Genomic DNA, 14136 nt, shown 5'->3' on the forward strand with positions numbered 1-14136 from the left:
ATCTATGCCTCGGTTCAGTGATAGAGGGGGCCTGATCAGTTACAACTCGTTCTCGGTTGACGCCAAGCCGAGCGTAGTTAATGCCGACGTTGGTCTCGTCCCGCTCTGAAAAAGAAAAGGGGAAAGGTCAGTTCAGTTAGGTTGTCACAGCATAAAAAAGCGAAGTGAAAGAGGAGAAAAAGAGAATTAAAAGGCCTCGGCCCCTGCCGAAGAAGCTTACCATCCTTAAACTTTCGGCTGAGGCCGACAGCTGCTAGCATGTTCTCTTGGAAAACATAATGCGTATCGGGGAGCCAAGTCTCCGGGATATGCTGCATTCGGCCGCTGCCCCCCCCCCCCCCCCGGTTCGGCAGCTTGCTGAAGATATTCTGTTGATTAAGGTTCGGATCTGGGCCGTTATCTACGGAGGGACCTAAACTTCCCATGTCGGGATCAGGCTCAGCAAGGTACCGGGGAGCGCTGAAGACGCAAGGGTGGCCCGGGTCCGTGGGTGCCCTAACCCAAATCCATTGACCTCTCCAGTCCTTGTCTGAAGAGTCGTTCGGCCACATGGTTAGGTACTGGGGCCGAGACTCAATCCGGTACCACCCAGAACCATGACTTCCGTGCCCACTTTGAATATTTGGCACTAGCCGATGAAGCTTTTTGAAGCAGTGCAGGTTCGGCACATACCTGAAGAACTTGCAGACCCATAAGTATGTCATCACCCTTCGGATGCTAATAGGAGTTAGCTGACATAGGGAAATATTGTAATGGATCAGCAAGTCTCGGACGAATACGTCCAAAGGGAACCTCAGCCCATACTGAAGTTGTCTTGTGTACACCCCCACATACCCCGGGGGTGGACGATGGATTCTATCGGATGCCACGGGCATTCGGCACCAATACCCATCAGCTTCAAGGATGCCGTAATGCAACTCAATTTGTTCGGCAAACCGATACTGTTCGGCATTCTCCACCCACCATGAGTAGGGGCAGTTCTTTATCATGGCCGAAGCTACTTCGACATCCTCCCACTCTGAAAACCCGGGAAGGAAATCCCAAAGGACAGCGGGAACTTCATCGTCCCGCCCAGAAGCGCTCAGCCCCTCCGTTCTCTGAGGAGGAGCCGAAGAAATTGGAGTCGCCCTAATCCCTTCAGCATGGGCAGACTCTGCTCTTTGTCCATTCCAGGTCCCAATCCTGTTCCTGGGATCGGGAATTGGCCTTTCTCTTCTTGGAGCACGGGCTCTACCCCTAACTCCTCTCGCCATTGATAATTTCGAAGAAAAAAGTCGAAAAAAAGGGGAAGGAGTTCAAATTCGAAGAAAAATAAACTAAAATCAAAGGAATTTACCTTAATCTGAAGCGAAAGTTGCCGATTTACGAATTGGTAGTGGCGAGTCTCAGTTTCTAAGCTTAATGCTCGGGGAATTTGCGAAGTTTTGATGCGGGTTCTTGGGTTCTCTCGAGAATTCTGGGTTTGTGTTGGTGAATAAGTGAGGAGAGATGACGCGCCTCTAATTATATCTCCATAAATGGGAATACGGGGAGTCCGCGTTTCAATTTCTCTTAAATACCCCACTAAGTAACCGTTAAACACACGACCTTGCGATTAAACTGCCCATTATCCGTCCAACTTCCACAATTATCCGCCTTAACTGTTGTTATCTCATTAATTACGGTTTAATTACGGTTTAAATTCAAATTTTTGGATTAATTAAATCATTCACTTCCCTCCTTTTCTGATTAAATCAAACCCGACCCGTCATCCTTCCAAATCGGGTCTGGGGGGCAAGTTGTTTGGGTCCAATTTAGCCCAATTGGGCCTAGGCATTAAATGATCCAATTAAAAGCCCAAGGTCAAGGTTCATCTCTCCAATTGTGCTAAAGTCAAAGATCAGTCCTCAAGGCAAGCCAATTGGGCTAAGGCCCAACTTCTCCATATATGCAAAGGTATAAAAGCCATCAATATTACATTTGTACATTCATTCAAGCAAAGCCTCAAGCAATTAATTCTCTTGCATAGTGTTCTCTTTCTACACACTGTACTGACTTTAGCATCGGAGGGGCCTTCCTCGGCAACACCCCCGAGGCTAGTTTACGTGTGTTTACTGTGCAGGAAACCTTCGGCCCAACATCACTTGGACCGAATCCAGTCTTCTCCACTTCATCGGACCTTCGACAAGGTCCCATTGTTTTCACCCGAAACACTTAGTATAATCTTGGGGCTAAATTTAGTGTTTAACATTAGACAATCTGTTGCTCTGAGAAACTACCACACTAGTTTGCTCAACCGTACTTCCTTTCCTCAAAATTTCATTTTCGGTGTTGCTTCTTCAGCTTACCAGGTAATAAGGAAATCGACGAATGTTTAATTCTTAGCTTGCTGTGTTTCCATCTTGTTTTCGCGTCGAGTTGGATTAGATTGATATAGTTGTTGCATTTCAGTATGAAGGTGCAGTGAAGGAGGATGGTAAAGGTCCTAGCATATGGGATACCTATGTTCATAAATATCCAGGTCGCTCTCTGTTTCTCTTTCTCTCCCTCGTATTTACGCTATATTTGTTTGAAATAATGATCACGAGTACTATTTTAGGATGTCTGAAAAATAAATTTAGTCATTAATCCTCGAATAGTAATGACTAATGACTATTTTCATACTGAGTTGATTTGTGTTACTTTGCTTGTTATGATGTTGGCTTATAGGTAAAATCGTGGATGGTAGCAATGGCGATGTTGCTACAGATTCTTACCATCGATACAAAGTAAGTTTGTTTATTTGTAATTCGAGAATAGTCTAGAGTATATATCAAATTAACTAGCTTAGTACTTTGGTATGATTGATTGATATTCTTCATAATCTAGTAATTTTAAATTATATTGCAGGAAGATGTGAAGCTCATAAAAGAAACGGGATTAGATGCTTATAGGTTTTCAATCTCGTGGTCCAGGTTATTGCCAAGTAAGAGCCATTTTGTCATTTTGATTCCCCAAAACAAGTATAGTTTCTTTGGTATCTTTCAATTTAGTACATGTTTAATTAATTTGTTTTTCAATGATATTCAAATAAATTATCAATGGGAGTTTGCATTAATAGTTACTAAGGGTTGTTTTGATTTGATACGTGTATAACATGTACCAACATGTGGTTAGCGTGTGAATCACACATGTCATCTACTGGCATCTAAGCCAGTGGGTCGGGTTGATGGGTGAAGAATCATGATTGGCCCATGAGGCAATCATGCTGGTCCAGAATCAGGATGGACATGTGGACTAGGATTTCGGCCCACAAGTCCACAAACCACCTAATGGAAAGTCATAATGTGAATATGTGATGCTTTAATTTCACAAAAGGTCAAACTTTTAACTTCCTAGATGAGTCACAACTCATATAAACATTGTTTTCTTCCAGAAGGAAAGCTAAGTGGAGGAGTCAATCAGAAAGGAATCAGATAGTACAACAATCTCATCAATGAGCTACTCAACAATGGTACGGATATCACACCATAAGTTTAAGTTGCATATAAGATTATAAACATTGAATATGTTTCCTAGGATGGTATTAGTTGGGGAGCTTATGACAAAATCACGTGTAGTAGTATAGAACAAATTATAACCTACTTGACATTGATTGATCGAAATGCAGGTATAAAGCCCTTTGTGACCCTATTTCACAGTGATCTTCCTCAAGCTTTAGAAGATTATTATGGAGGCTTCTTAAGTAGAAATATAATGTAAGCAACTGAACACCATTTTCTTTGGATTTTAATTGAGTGATATCAAGCTAGAAATAATTAAAAGAAAATCAAGTACTTAATTATAAATTTGTGTGGCTCTCACACATTCGGGGTACTAGGGGAGTTAGATGTACATAGCTTTATCCTTGTAACTATTGTAAGACTATTTTTGGCCAAACACTTCTCTTGAATAATGTTAATGACCTATTCTTTACGAAAAAGGAAGCATTGAAAATTTATTGAGCTATATTAACTTATTACTCTGTATTATTCCACCATAATGCAAATGTTCATATGTATTGTCAATAATCAATAAGCCCTTTCAACTGTCTGATAGACTTTTATAACAACCTTAGGAGGAATTCTACTAAGTTGGAATGTATTGATTTTAGGAAGTGACAAATAATCATTTTGTTGTTTACAGAAATGATTTTAGAGACTATGCAGAGCTATGCTACAGAAAATTCGGCGACAGGGTTAAGCATTGGACTACACTGAATGAACCACTGTATTATGACTTAACTGGCTATGCAGTAGGATATGGACCACCCGGTCGATGTTCTAAATGGAAGAATCTCAATTGCTCTGCCGGTGATTCTGGAACTGAGCCTTACATTGTGGCTCACACCCTACTTCTTGCTCATGCAGCAGCTGCCAAGTTGTACAAGCAAAAATATCAGGTTAATCACCACCTTTAATTGCTAGCTAGGATAATTTGTCATCAATTTTTTCTTATAGTTTTTACTATGCAACAACAAATTCGAGAAAAATGAGGACATAAATGCAGGGGTAACTTACTGTATTTAGCAATTTGTGATTCTTGTAAATGTGACATGATATTTGACAAGCTGCTAAATTAGTGCAGGCATCTCAAAAGGGAAAGATTGGCATTGTCTTAGCAACAAATTGGTATGTACCATTATCAAGTTCTATACAAGACCGCGATGCTACTCAACGAGCACTCGACATTACACTTGGGTGGTAAGTAATTTCTTTGACAGTTTACCATAATCCTTTATTCTGTTTCTGCCTTGGCATAAACTCTGGTATGGTAGAACCCTCCTAACTTCCTAAGGTCATTTCTCAAGTCATAGTTTATACGTCAAGTAGCTCAATTAGTATTATAACTATTGATTGATACTTGTGCTTCTGCTGCTGTTACTAGGTTCATGGAACCTCTTACTACAGGAAATTATCCACACAGCATGAGTTCTTTAGTCAAGGATCGATTGCCAAAATTCACCAAAGAGCAGTCAAAGATGATAAAAGGGTCTTTTGATTTTCTAGGACTGAATTATTACACTGCTTCATATGTAGCGAATGCTCCTCCAGCGTCTCTCAATGGCTCAAGAACGAGATTCAGCTACCTTTCAGACTGGCATGGTACCTATTCAAGTAAGCAATTCTCAGCACTTGCAACGTGATTAAATTCTTTCCAATTTTCCCAAGATATGGTAACATTGCTGTTGTGGTGTTATTGTTATAAGGTATTTTCTATCTAGTTATTACTATGTTATGCTTCCGAATCCACCTATCCATATTTACTTACAGTCGAAATTTGCTTTCATGTACTGCATCGCGTGAGCTGAGGTTTATCAAAAATTTTATTGCAGATGAACGTCATGGAGTTCCCATTGGTCCAAAGGTAAGAATTGAACTAGAACTATCAAGTTATAACTTCTAGGCATACTATATTTCCTTTTATTGCATTAACAAGTCCTGTTTCAGGGTGCTACGAATGGGTTTTACAGTTATCCAAGAGGGCTTCAGGATCTTCTGCTTTACATGAAAAACAAGTACAAAGCACAAGTGATATATATCACCGAAAATGGTACTAGTATTACAGATACTACTGATCTACTACTACTGTCTGTAAGGAAATTATCTTTCATGTGTACTTGATTCTTTTGCAGGAATTGGTGAGCAGAATAATTCCTCACTATCACTTCAAGAAGCCCTAGCTGACACGATACGGATAGACTACCACCACCATCATCTGCATTACTTAAAAAAAGCAATTCAGTAAGAGCTCTTCTAATATCCAGCTTTATGCTATATTTTTGTCCGGAATTAATTGTCAAAATTATTTTTCAACTTCCACATATGAATTAGTAATGGTTTATCACTTGGCTTCTTAATGTACCCTTAATCAACTAGTACGAAGATACAGAATGTTTGTAAAATTTGTTCCTAAATCTCAGACAGGAGGAATGATGGTTAACTATTTGATGTTGTTTATGGCAGAAATGGTGTTGATGTAAGGGGATACTTTGCTTGGTCACTGCTGGACAATTTTGAATGGAATTTTGGTTATACAATCAGATACGGGTTCCATTATGTCGATTTTCAGAACGGGTTGAAGAGGTACCCTAAAAGCTCTGCTTTGTGGTTCAAAAATTTTTTGCAGAAATGAGATCATCTGATTCTGTTATATAGTTATCTATAATTTTCCTGGTGTATTTTTAACTTATGAATTGGTTATTTGTATCTAACTTTTACCGTTAGCTACTGATTGTACTTTTGCCTGATAATCTGAATTCCAACAGCATGCAATTACAAGAATAAATATTCACAAGTTCATGAACCTAAGAAATTTTCTTTTTCTTCCTTTTTTGTCTTTTGGTTTTTAATAAATTGTTGATAAAATAATGTGGAATAATTGCTGCTTCGTTAGATATATTAAGTACAAAAATTTAAAGTAACAACCCCTGTACCTAAACCAAATTACCAAAGTGAACCAAAGGCAACTCTAATAGACTGAGCCATTATAATCATCCTCATCAAGACATCAAGGTTCGGTAGGGCTCCAGGATTGCCAGGGATGACAATACTGCGATTATTTTGAGGGACGAAGCTATGCATAACAGGAGCATTGACACCCCATTACCCACAGACCTTATACATGCCGAACTCCATCATTCACCTTAAAATAGTAAGCCACCTCGTCTTCAGCATGGGAAGCATATGATGCATCAACGCCAATACCTGAGTACAATACCCTTAAGAAGAGGGATGAATTTACCAATCTGACCTATCATGATCAGTACGCTGAGGGTTGGAACCTAATTTGTATGTGCGCATAAGTTACCCTTGAAGAGAGAGGCTTCATTCTAGCGATTTTAGCTCTCATGCCAATCTATTGTCAAACACAGTACTCAATGCTATGCTCTCCAAAGGGTGTATATATTGCGCCTCAACATTGAACTCTGCAAGATATAATGGAGTTCAATGGGATGATATCTGCAAAGTGTAGCACTCAAAGTATATATCGCGATTGGCAAACTCATGAGCAACAAATTGATGATATTGGAGTTGATGCAGAATTGCAGGTAGATTATGATATACGTACACTGCTAACTTGCTAAGGGTATCAAAAGAATTCTTATTCATTCTATATTTATTATGTATAATAGTATAAGCATGAAAGCTCACATGTTACATTAATCTTAAACAAAATTACAGATATTAATGGCAAAATGAAGCAACAAGAATTTAAAAAGTTTGTGAAACTTGTTTTTGAGACCTCTGCTAAAATCTCGTGTACAGAAATTGGTCATTTTCTGATATTCCCAAAAATCCCAAATAGGAAGATGAAAAATGATTAAAGATGAAAAAAATATTACAACAGTACTCTGTTACAATTTCATTATTTCAGAGTACAGGGTACTAGACTACTAGTAGTAACAAAAATACAAAATCAACTCCATAACACATCCTCAATGTGAGGCTGAGGCACTTACACCGGCTTTATCTTCAAAATAGCACAGATAAATCACATACTTAAGGTCACGGCTCGTTTGCATTATCTCAAGTTTGACCCTTGCCTTGCCTCAATATCCTGAAGCCTTAAGGTCACAGCTCGCTTGTGAGCTTCCAGTCCCTCAACGTCAGCCATGGCTGCCACATATGGGCCTAGATTTCTCAGGCCTTCCTCTGTCAGAGATTGAACTGTTATATACTTCTGGAAAGAATCGAGTGACACACCACCATACATTCTTGCATAACCATATGTAGGAAGGACATGATTTGTTCCACTAGCATAGTCTCCAACACTTTCGGGTGTCCATTGGCCCATAAATACAGATCCTGCAAATATTATCAGTACAGAGGAAATTAGCAGCAAAATCCTGCAAGAAATTTACTCAATTTTTAGAATTCAAAGCTACTTGTTTGAATACATTAGCATATGCCGTATAAAAATTATGGAAAACTACAACAGCAGTAATATTGGCAAATGCATTATCTAATGTCTTATTCTTTAATAAAAGATATATACTCTCTACGTCCCTCAGTAAACATCTTCCATTTTGGAATGTCCCACAAGGCCACAATTAACATTTTTTTCTAATTCCAAAGCAATTTTTTCTTCTCGGCCTTTTGAAAATCAAGCCCTATGTACTTTCCTTTTTTTTTTCATTTTTCATAATCTTTGCACAAGTAGATAACATTATTGTGAGACAATCATCTAAAATACAAACAAAACTAAAGGATGGAGGGAGCAGTAGATAAGAAAATAGAGTGTATTTCTTGCAGAGGTTGGGAGCTTTATGCTAAAATTCACTGTTCATATGATTGAATAAGGGAGCGAGGAAATAATCACAGAAATCAGGGAAGAAGAGAAGTTTGATTATATTTTGCAGAATATAAATGATCAATACAAGTGACACTGCATTCGAGCTGATTGGGTTTCTCTCACTAAGTCATTAGCCACTACAATTCACAACCCATTACACATACCTCCTCCTCTACACAGCCCCACCTACAAACTCATTATTCATTCCCCAATTCACCCCTTAACAGCTATGTAATCAACTACTAATAGCAATACCCACCTATAAACTCATACTTATTCCCCAATTCAAGCATATTGCCAGCAGGGAAGGGAGATGGATTGATTTAAGCACCTCATAGATAAAGAATGAACAATACAGAAAAGCTTGCCAAAGTATGATGACTTAAAGATCCAAACATATACCTGCATTCTCAATGAAGCTCTCCCATTTCTCAGCATCTTGTACATTGATAATCAGATGCTCAGGTGCGTACAAGTTTGAGAAAGAGACTGCCTGCATGTGAAAAGTAATAAACACATAAATGGACAGTGTATTTTAAAAAATAGAATAACAAAGGATCACTTTGTAGGAGATGGAAAGCTCATTAAACAATTAAACTTGGAAATGTAAAGTAGATACTGCAGCATGCATGTTAAGCAGCAATTGAAAGAGACAAAATCACAAACCTCAACCATATCACGAGCAAACACGATAAAACTATGAGATAATGCTTTTGCTGCAAAATCCCCTCTAGGAAGATTTTGGCATTGCTTGCTAATTTCATCCTCAATAGCACTTAGATTCACACCATCACCAGCTACTACGAGAACAACCTGACTATCTGGTCCATGTTCAGCCTGAAAAACACGAAATATTTGAATAATACATCACTTACAAGCAGACAAAAATAAGTGTTCCGTTTTACGCATACAAAACAATTTAACACATTTAATTAGATAAACATTCTAAGCAACAATGCCTTAAGGCACACATGAAAGACACAAATAGCATCCCACTCCCCTTTTCTACTAAAAAGTTGGGCATGGAAGTAGCCTGTTCAAAAAGTTTCTCAAACAGTGATTGGGATGAGGACTTTTGCAAAACATACATTACTCTAATTGCAATGTGGATAGTCTCTTCTCCATGGTATGTAAGGGCTCAAGCTCTTCCTGAATGCATATAAATTGTGGCCCGGAATTCAGCTCACTGCTTTATTCCAAGTAGGGGGCATCTTATATGCTGCCTACTCTTCCCTTCAAAAATCTATTACTCCCTCCGTCCCTTAATGATAGTCCCTTACGGGCAATTTTCACGGGAATTAATAAACATAAATAAGTAGTAAAAGTACATTGGAAAGGTAAATTTACATTGGGTATGCAAAAAAGTAGAGAGAGAAAGTAATAAAAGTACATGAAAAAGCAAAATTTACATGGGAAAGTTAAATTTGCACAAATATTGTTGCAAATTGGAGGGAATTTTGGTAAAACATTAATATTAATGGTTGTTGGAAAAAGCAAATGGGGTGAACAATTTGGGACTAAAATTTGGCCAAAAGGGGCTATCAATAAGGGATGGAGGGAGTATATGTTTATCAAGGAAGTTGTATGACAAAGCAGATATCAACATGGTTTGCTTCAAAAAAAACACGGTACAGAGACATACCTGAGAAAGCAAGTCTGCTGCAACATGAACAGGGTTAGCATACTTGTCAGCAATCACCAGAACTTCTGAAGGGCCAGCAGGCATGTCAATCGAGATCATAGCTTCACTATTCTGATTGATAGTGAGGAAGTCAATCAGAAGAGATGTTTACATTATTTATAACCATAGAACTTTAGCTAAGAAACTACAATAAAGTGCTACCTGCAGGATCATCTTTGCAGCAGTTACATATTGATTTCCTGGTCCAAAGACCTTCTCAACCTATAGATTAGAAGAAAATTAGTAGAAATGGATGTTGGGCAAAGAATTTCCAATTAAATAGCAAAACCATCGAGCACACTTGTATATATATAAAAAAATATCTGAAACAGTAAAACAACCTCAAATATATATTTATAGTCTTAGTACCTTAGGGCAAGAAGATGTTCCCCAGGCCATAGCAGAAATGGCCTGCTCAATAGAAAAAGAGGATGGATATGAACTCCAACAGATACAGTAATGATTCAAGCTGAATTCAAGAGGTAGAAAATTCCTCAAAATACAAAAATTGTATTTTTAAATAGTACAGACTCTCAGACCTGAGCTCCTCCAGCTTTAAGGATATGAGTGACACCAGCTTTCTTGGCACAGTAGAGGACTTCCTAAAGAAGAAGAAGAAAAAAAAAGAGTATTAGTCATCAGGAAACTCCCATTATCATTTTACCACTGTTGGAATGATGGGAAATAAAAGATACCTTGCATATGCTGCCATCCTGGCTTGGAGGTGTGGCAAGAACTACAGTTTTGCAGCCAGCAATTTTGGCAGGCTAGAATAACAAGCAGATAATGACGTCAACATTATTCAAAATTTTGAAACTTCTTAAAATTTAGAGGACTAAGATAATAAAAGTTGCAACTCACAATTGAAAGCATAAGAGCTGTGGATGGCAATACAGCAGTCCCTCCTGGAACATAAAGTCCCACTGAACCAATGCTTCTCGCTACACGTTTGCATCTAACTCCCTGACTTTGAAAAAATCAAATCCCATTATAAGATGATAATAAAAAAAAAGTGTAAGATAATGGAATCAACCAATGTCTCTATGAAACTTACCTTCATGTTCTCAACATTTCTCTCCTCCGACTTTTGAGCAGCATGAAATGCATAGATATTGTCATAAGCAACATCGAAGGCCTTTTTTATATGAGGATCAAGCTGCAATATTGAAGATGTTAAGAAAAAGAAACTGGTTTTTCAATAACAAAGAGCTACATAATCTAGTAGGTCTATTGTAGATTATATAGGAGAACTGGTTTTTCAATAACCAAAACTAGATTTTCTAATCAAAAATTTAAAATAGTCCTTGAGAAGTATCTTATGAATACCTCAGGCTCTGGTAAGTCTGCAACATCTTCAACCACCTTATCCAGTTTGACTTTGTCAAATTTGACGGTATATCTGTTAGGGGATCATTACACCAAGTAAGTTCATACTGCAAGTTTGGACGTGTATTGAAAAGAAAAATGGGAGAAAAACAGGATGTATATGGTCACCAAAAGCAGAGAAAACGTACTCCTTCACTGCATCATCACCCCGAGTGCGGACATCATCAACAATGGGTTGGACCTAAAAACAATCTAGAATTAAAAAGACTCCTTCAAAACTGACTGCTGTATTTTCAAAGATGAAAGAGAGATCCACCCCCCCCCCCCCCCACCCAAACAACACACACACACTCAAACACCCAAAAATACACTCATCATCCAATGGAGAGAACAAAGGTGGCTACTAAATATGGTGGGATCCATTGAAATATATCCTATTAAGAATTTGAGAGCGTGTTAATGGAAAGGAAAAGTAAAGGGGAATAAGATAACTCACCACACTAAATATAGATGAAAAATCGATGCGGGGACGAGATTTCAGATTATCAACCTCAGACAAAGAAAGTTCAGATAATTTGTAAGACTTCAAGGCACAGTTTACCCCGTTGCTCATTGAACCTATGAATGTAAAAGCAGCACACAATTGAAGCATGCACTATAAGAGAAAAGAAAAAAAAACAAAAAAAACTCAAGGACACAAATTTCCCAACAAGTGAGTAATACTAAGGTAACAGCACAAAGTTCTTAACAACAATATTACACCTAAAACAAACAAAGTTAATCACCAGATTACAGAAAAATGAGCATGTCGTCAACAAAAAAAGTTTCAGTTTGCACCAGAGCATTACATGATACTGATACAAAATTGTGTTTACTAGTCCCTCCATTCAGAAATAGTTGCTACCTTGTCTCAACCCATCATAGGATATGACAATTTTACTAAATTACTGTGTATAATAATTGGGTCATACCAACACTCTACAATCTCTGAACTCAGTTTTAGTAGGGTCGTGAAAAATAGTCATAAATAATTACTATTAGAAGAAAGTGACAAGTTCTTTCAAACATTCCAATTTCCAATTTAGTAAGTACGAGTATTATTTGGCATCAAATGGTCTATCGAGTGTAGTAAGATTAGTTAAGAGCTTTAAATAGGGTGACAAGAGGATTGGGTAGCTTATGTAAGCACCCTTTGATCAACACAAAACTAAGAGTCACTATGCAGGAAGAGAGAATTAATTTACATAAACTTGTATTGTACTCGGCCACTCGGGTACCAATATCTTGGCATATGTCAATCTGTCCAATGTAAACTGTACAGGATAATGTTTGACAACTTTATTACTTTGACAATCTTGACATTCCATTGTAAAGTGATAGCCTTTGTTATGCTTTATTTGTTATCGAGCACTCTAGCCTTGTCTCCTAGACTAATTATATCTTATTATTAGCTCTAGAACTTTCACTTAGCAGTTAGCATATGATTCCTGCAAACATATATAATGTAAACCTATCACATTAATATACAAGTTTTTCTACTTCTCTGTATCCAAGTGTCAAACTTTGGCCATATTGGAAAAATTAGCATTTTTTCATCTCAAAGTAAAGTCTCCATGGGCCTGTACCTATGTTGTATGGTCAAATATCCGTGTAATATTCCTCGTATCAGAAAGCCTTAACAAAATTCATTAAAAACTTATTTTAATTTCACTTGCTTATACTATGCATCAATTCACTTGCTTGTCACAAAAATAACAATACGAAGTAGAAGTTACAGAACTACTTCGTAATTTATAGCAAACTACACTAACAAAAAATAAACAGCTCTAGCTCCAGGGGCAGGGAACTAACTATTGAAACATCATCAACTTCTACAACTCAACATGATATGAATAAAGATTGTTCATACAACACTAATGTAGTAATATTGACAACTTTACATCCTAAAGACGCAAGAAATGGAGTACAAAAAAATTAAAGCATGAGATTAATTGAGTTAATAAGTAAGAGTACAATATACCTGATGACCAAATTCGAGGCCGGAAACTAGGTTTCAACGAGCAGGGAGAAGGCAATCGAAAGGAACGAGCTTCAAAAGGGTTGAATAGCAAACTGGTTCGATGTAAGCATACAAGTTTAGTCTCCATCACCAACTCCTTCAACAAGTCTTAATTGAGGCAATTTATCAAACAGTTTGTGTGCAGAACATAAAAATACAAAATTTATTGATGCGCAACTATCCAATTAATAAACAAAGCTTCCAATTCACAAATATATAGCAATAATACTTAATTTAACAACAGAAATAACGAAGAACACAATATCAAGAAACAAAATAACAAATCAAATTTAACCAATTACATGAATTGAATTTCAAGAATTAAAACAAATCAATTATAGGGGAGAAACAATCGTAAATTAAATGACAGTAAATGAATCGAATTACAAACGAAAAAAAACAGCCTAAATTAATCTACAATTAAGGGGATAGAAAAAAGAGAGGATGATTTTACCAAATTGCTAGAGAGAGAGGGTCAGGTGTCCAGTGAGTCTAGTTAGAAAGCTTTGTCAAAGGAGAGAGAGTTCGTCGTGGCTATTATAAAATGTCCAAAAGTAAAGATAAAAAAAAAATAATAATACATACCCATGCGATATGAAATAATCAACTAATACATACCCACGGACCCGTGCGATATCAGTAATACATACTATGACAGTTAAGATGTCATCAAGTGAAAAAAATAGTACATTAGATAGTGTAATATAATAATGTTGTTTCGGGTGAAAACAATGGGACCTTGTCGAAGATCCGATGAAGTGGAGAAGACTGGATTCGG

At 37.4% G+C, this 14136-nt stretch overlaps 1 protein-coding gene and 1 pseudogene across 3 annotated transcripts; one reads left to right on the forward strand and one right to left on the reverse strand.

The window, feature by feature from the left end:
- The first annotated feature begins 1142 nt into the window (after positions 1-1142).
- Positions 1143-6385, forward strand: LOC110737175 (annotated as a pseudogene).
- Positions 6386-7089: 704 nt separating this feature from the next.
- LOC110736158 (histidinol dehydrogenase, chloroplastic-like) lies at positions 7090-13927 on the reverse strand. Of its 3 annotated transcripts, none has more exons than XM_021916307.1 (15): positions 13813-13927; positions 13320-13466; positions 11796-11917; positions 11488-11540; positions 11300-11372; positions 11028-11129; positions 10835-10936; positions 10669-10740; positions 10513-10575; positions 10343-10384; positions 10136-10195; positions 9935-10045; positions 8959-9129; positions 8695-8785; positions 7090-7805 (listed from the first exon to the last, which is right to left on the reverse strand). In XM_021916307.1, the coding sequence occupies exons 2-15, from the start codon at positions 13444-13446 to the stop codon at positions 7522-7524; spliced, it is 1473 nt and encodes a 490-aa protein (XP_021771999.1). In that variant the 5' UTR covers positions 13447-13466; positions 13813-13927; the 3' UTR covers positions 7090-7521. The 3 variants fall into 3 exon arrangements, with proteins under 3 accessions (XP_021771999.1, XP_021772000.1, XP_021772001.1); XM_021916308.1 differs by having other exon boundaries at positions 13320-13455; positions 13813-13923; XM_021916309.1 differs by having other exon boundaries at positions 13320-13411; positions 13813-13921.
- Positions 13928-14136: the final 209 nt, after the last annotated feature.

This window comes from Chenopodium quinoa, unplaced genomic scaffold (genome assembly GCF_001683475.1).
Source record: "Chenopodium quinoa cultivar QQ74 unplaced genomic scaffold, ASM168347v1, whole genome shotgun sequence".
In the NCBI taxonomy this organism is placed as follows: domain Eukaryota; kingdom Viridiplantae; phylum Streptophyta; class Magnoliopsida; order Caryophyllales; family Amaranthaceae; genus Chenopodium; species Chenopodium quinoa.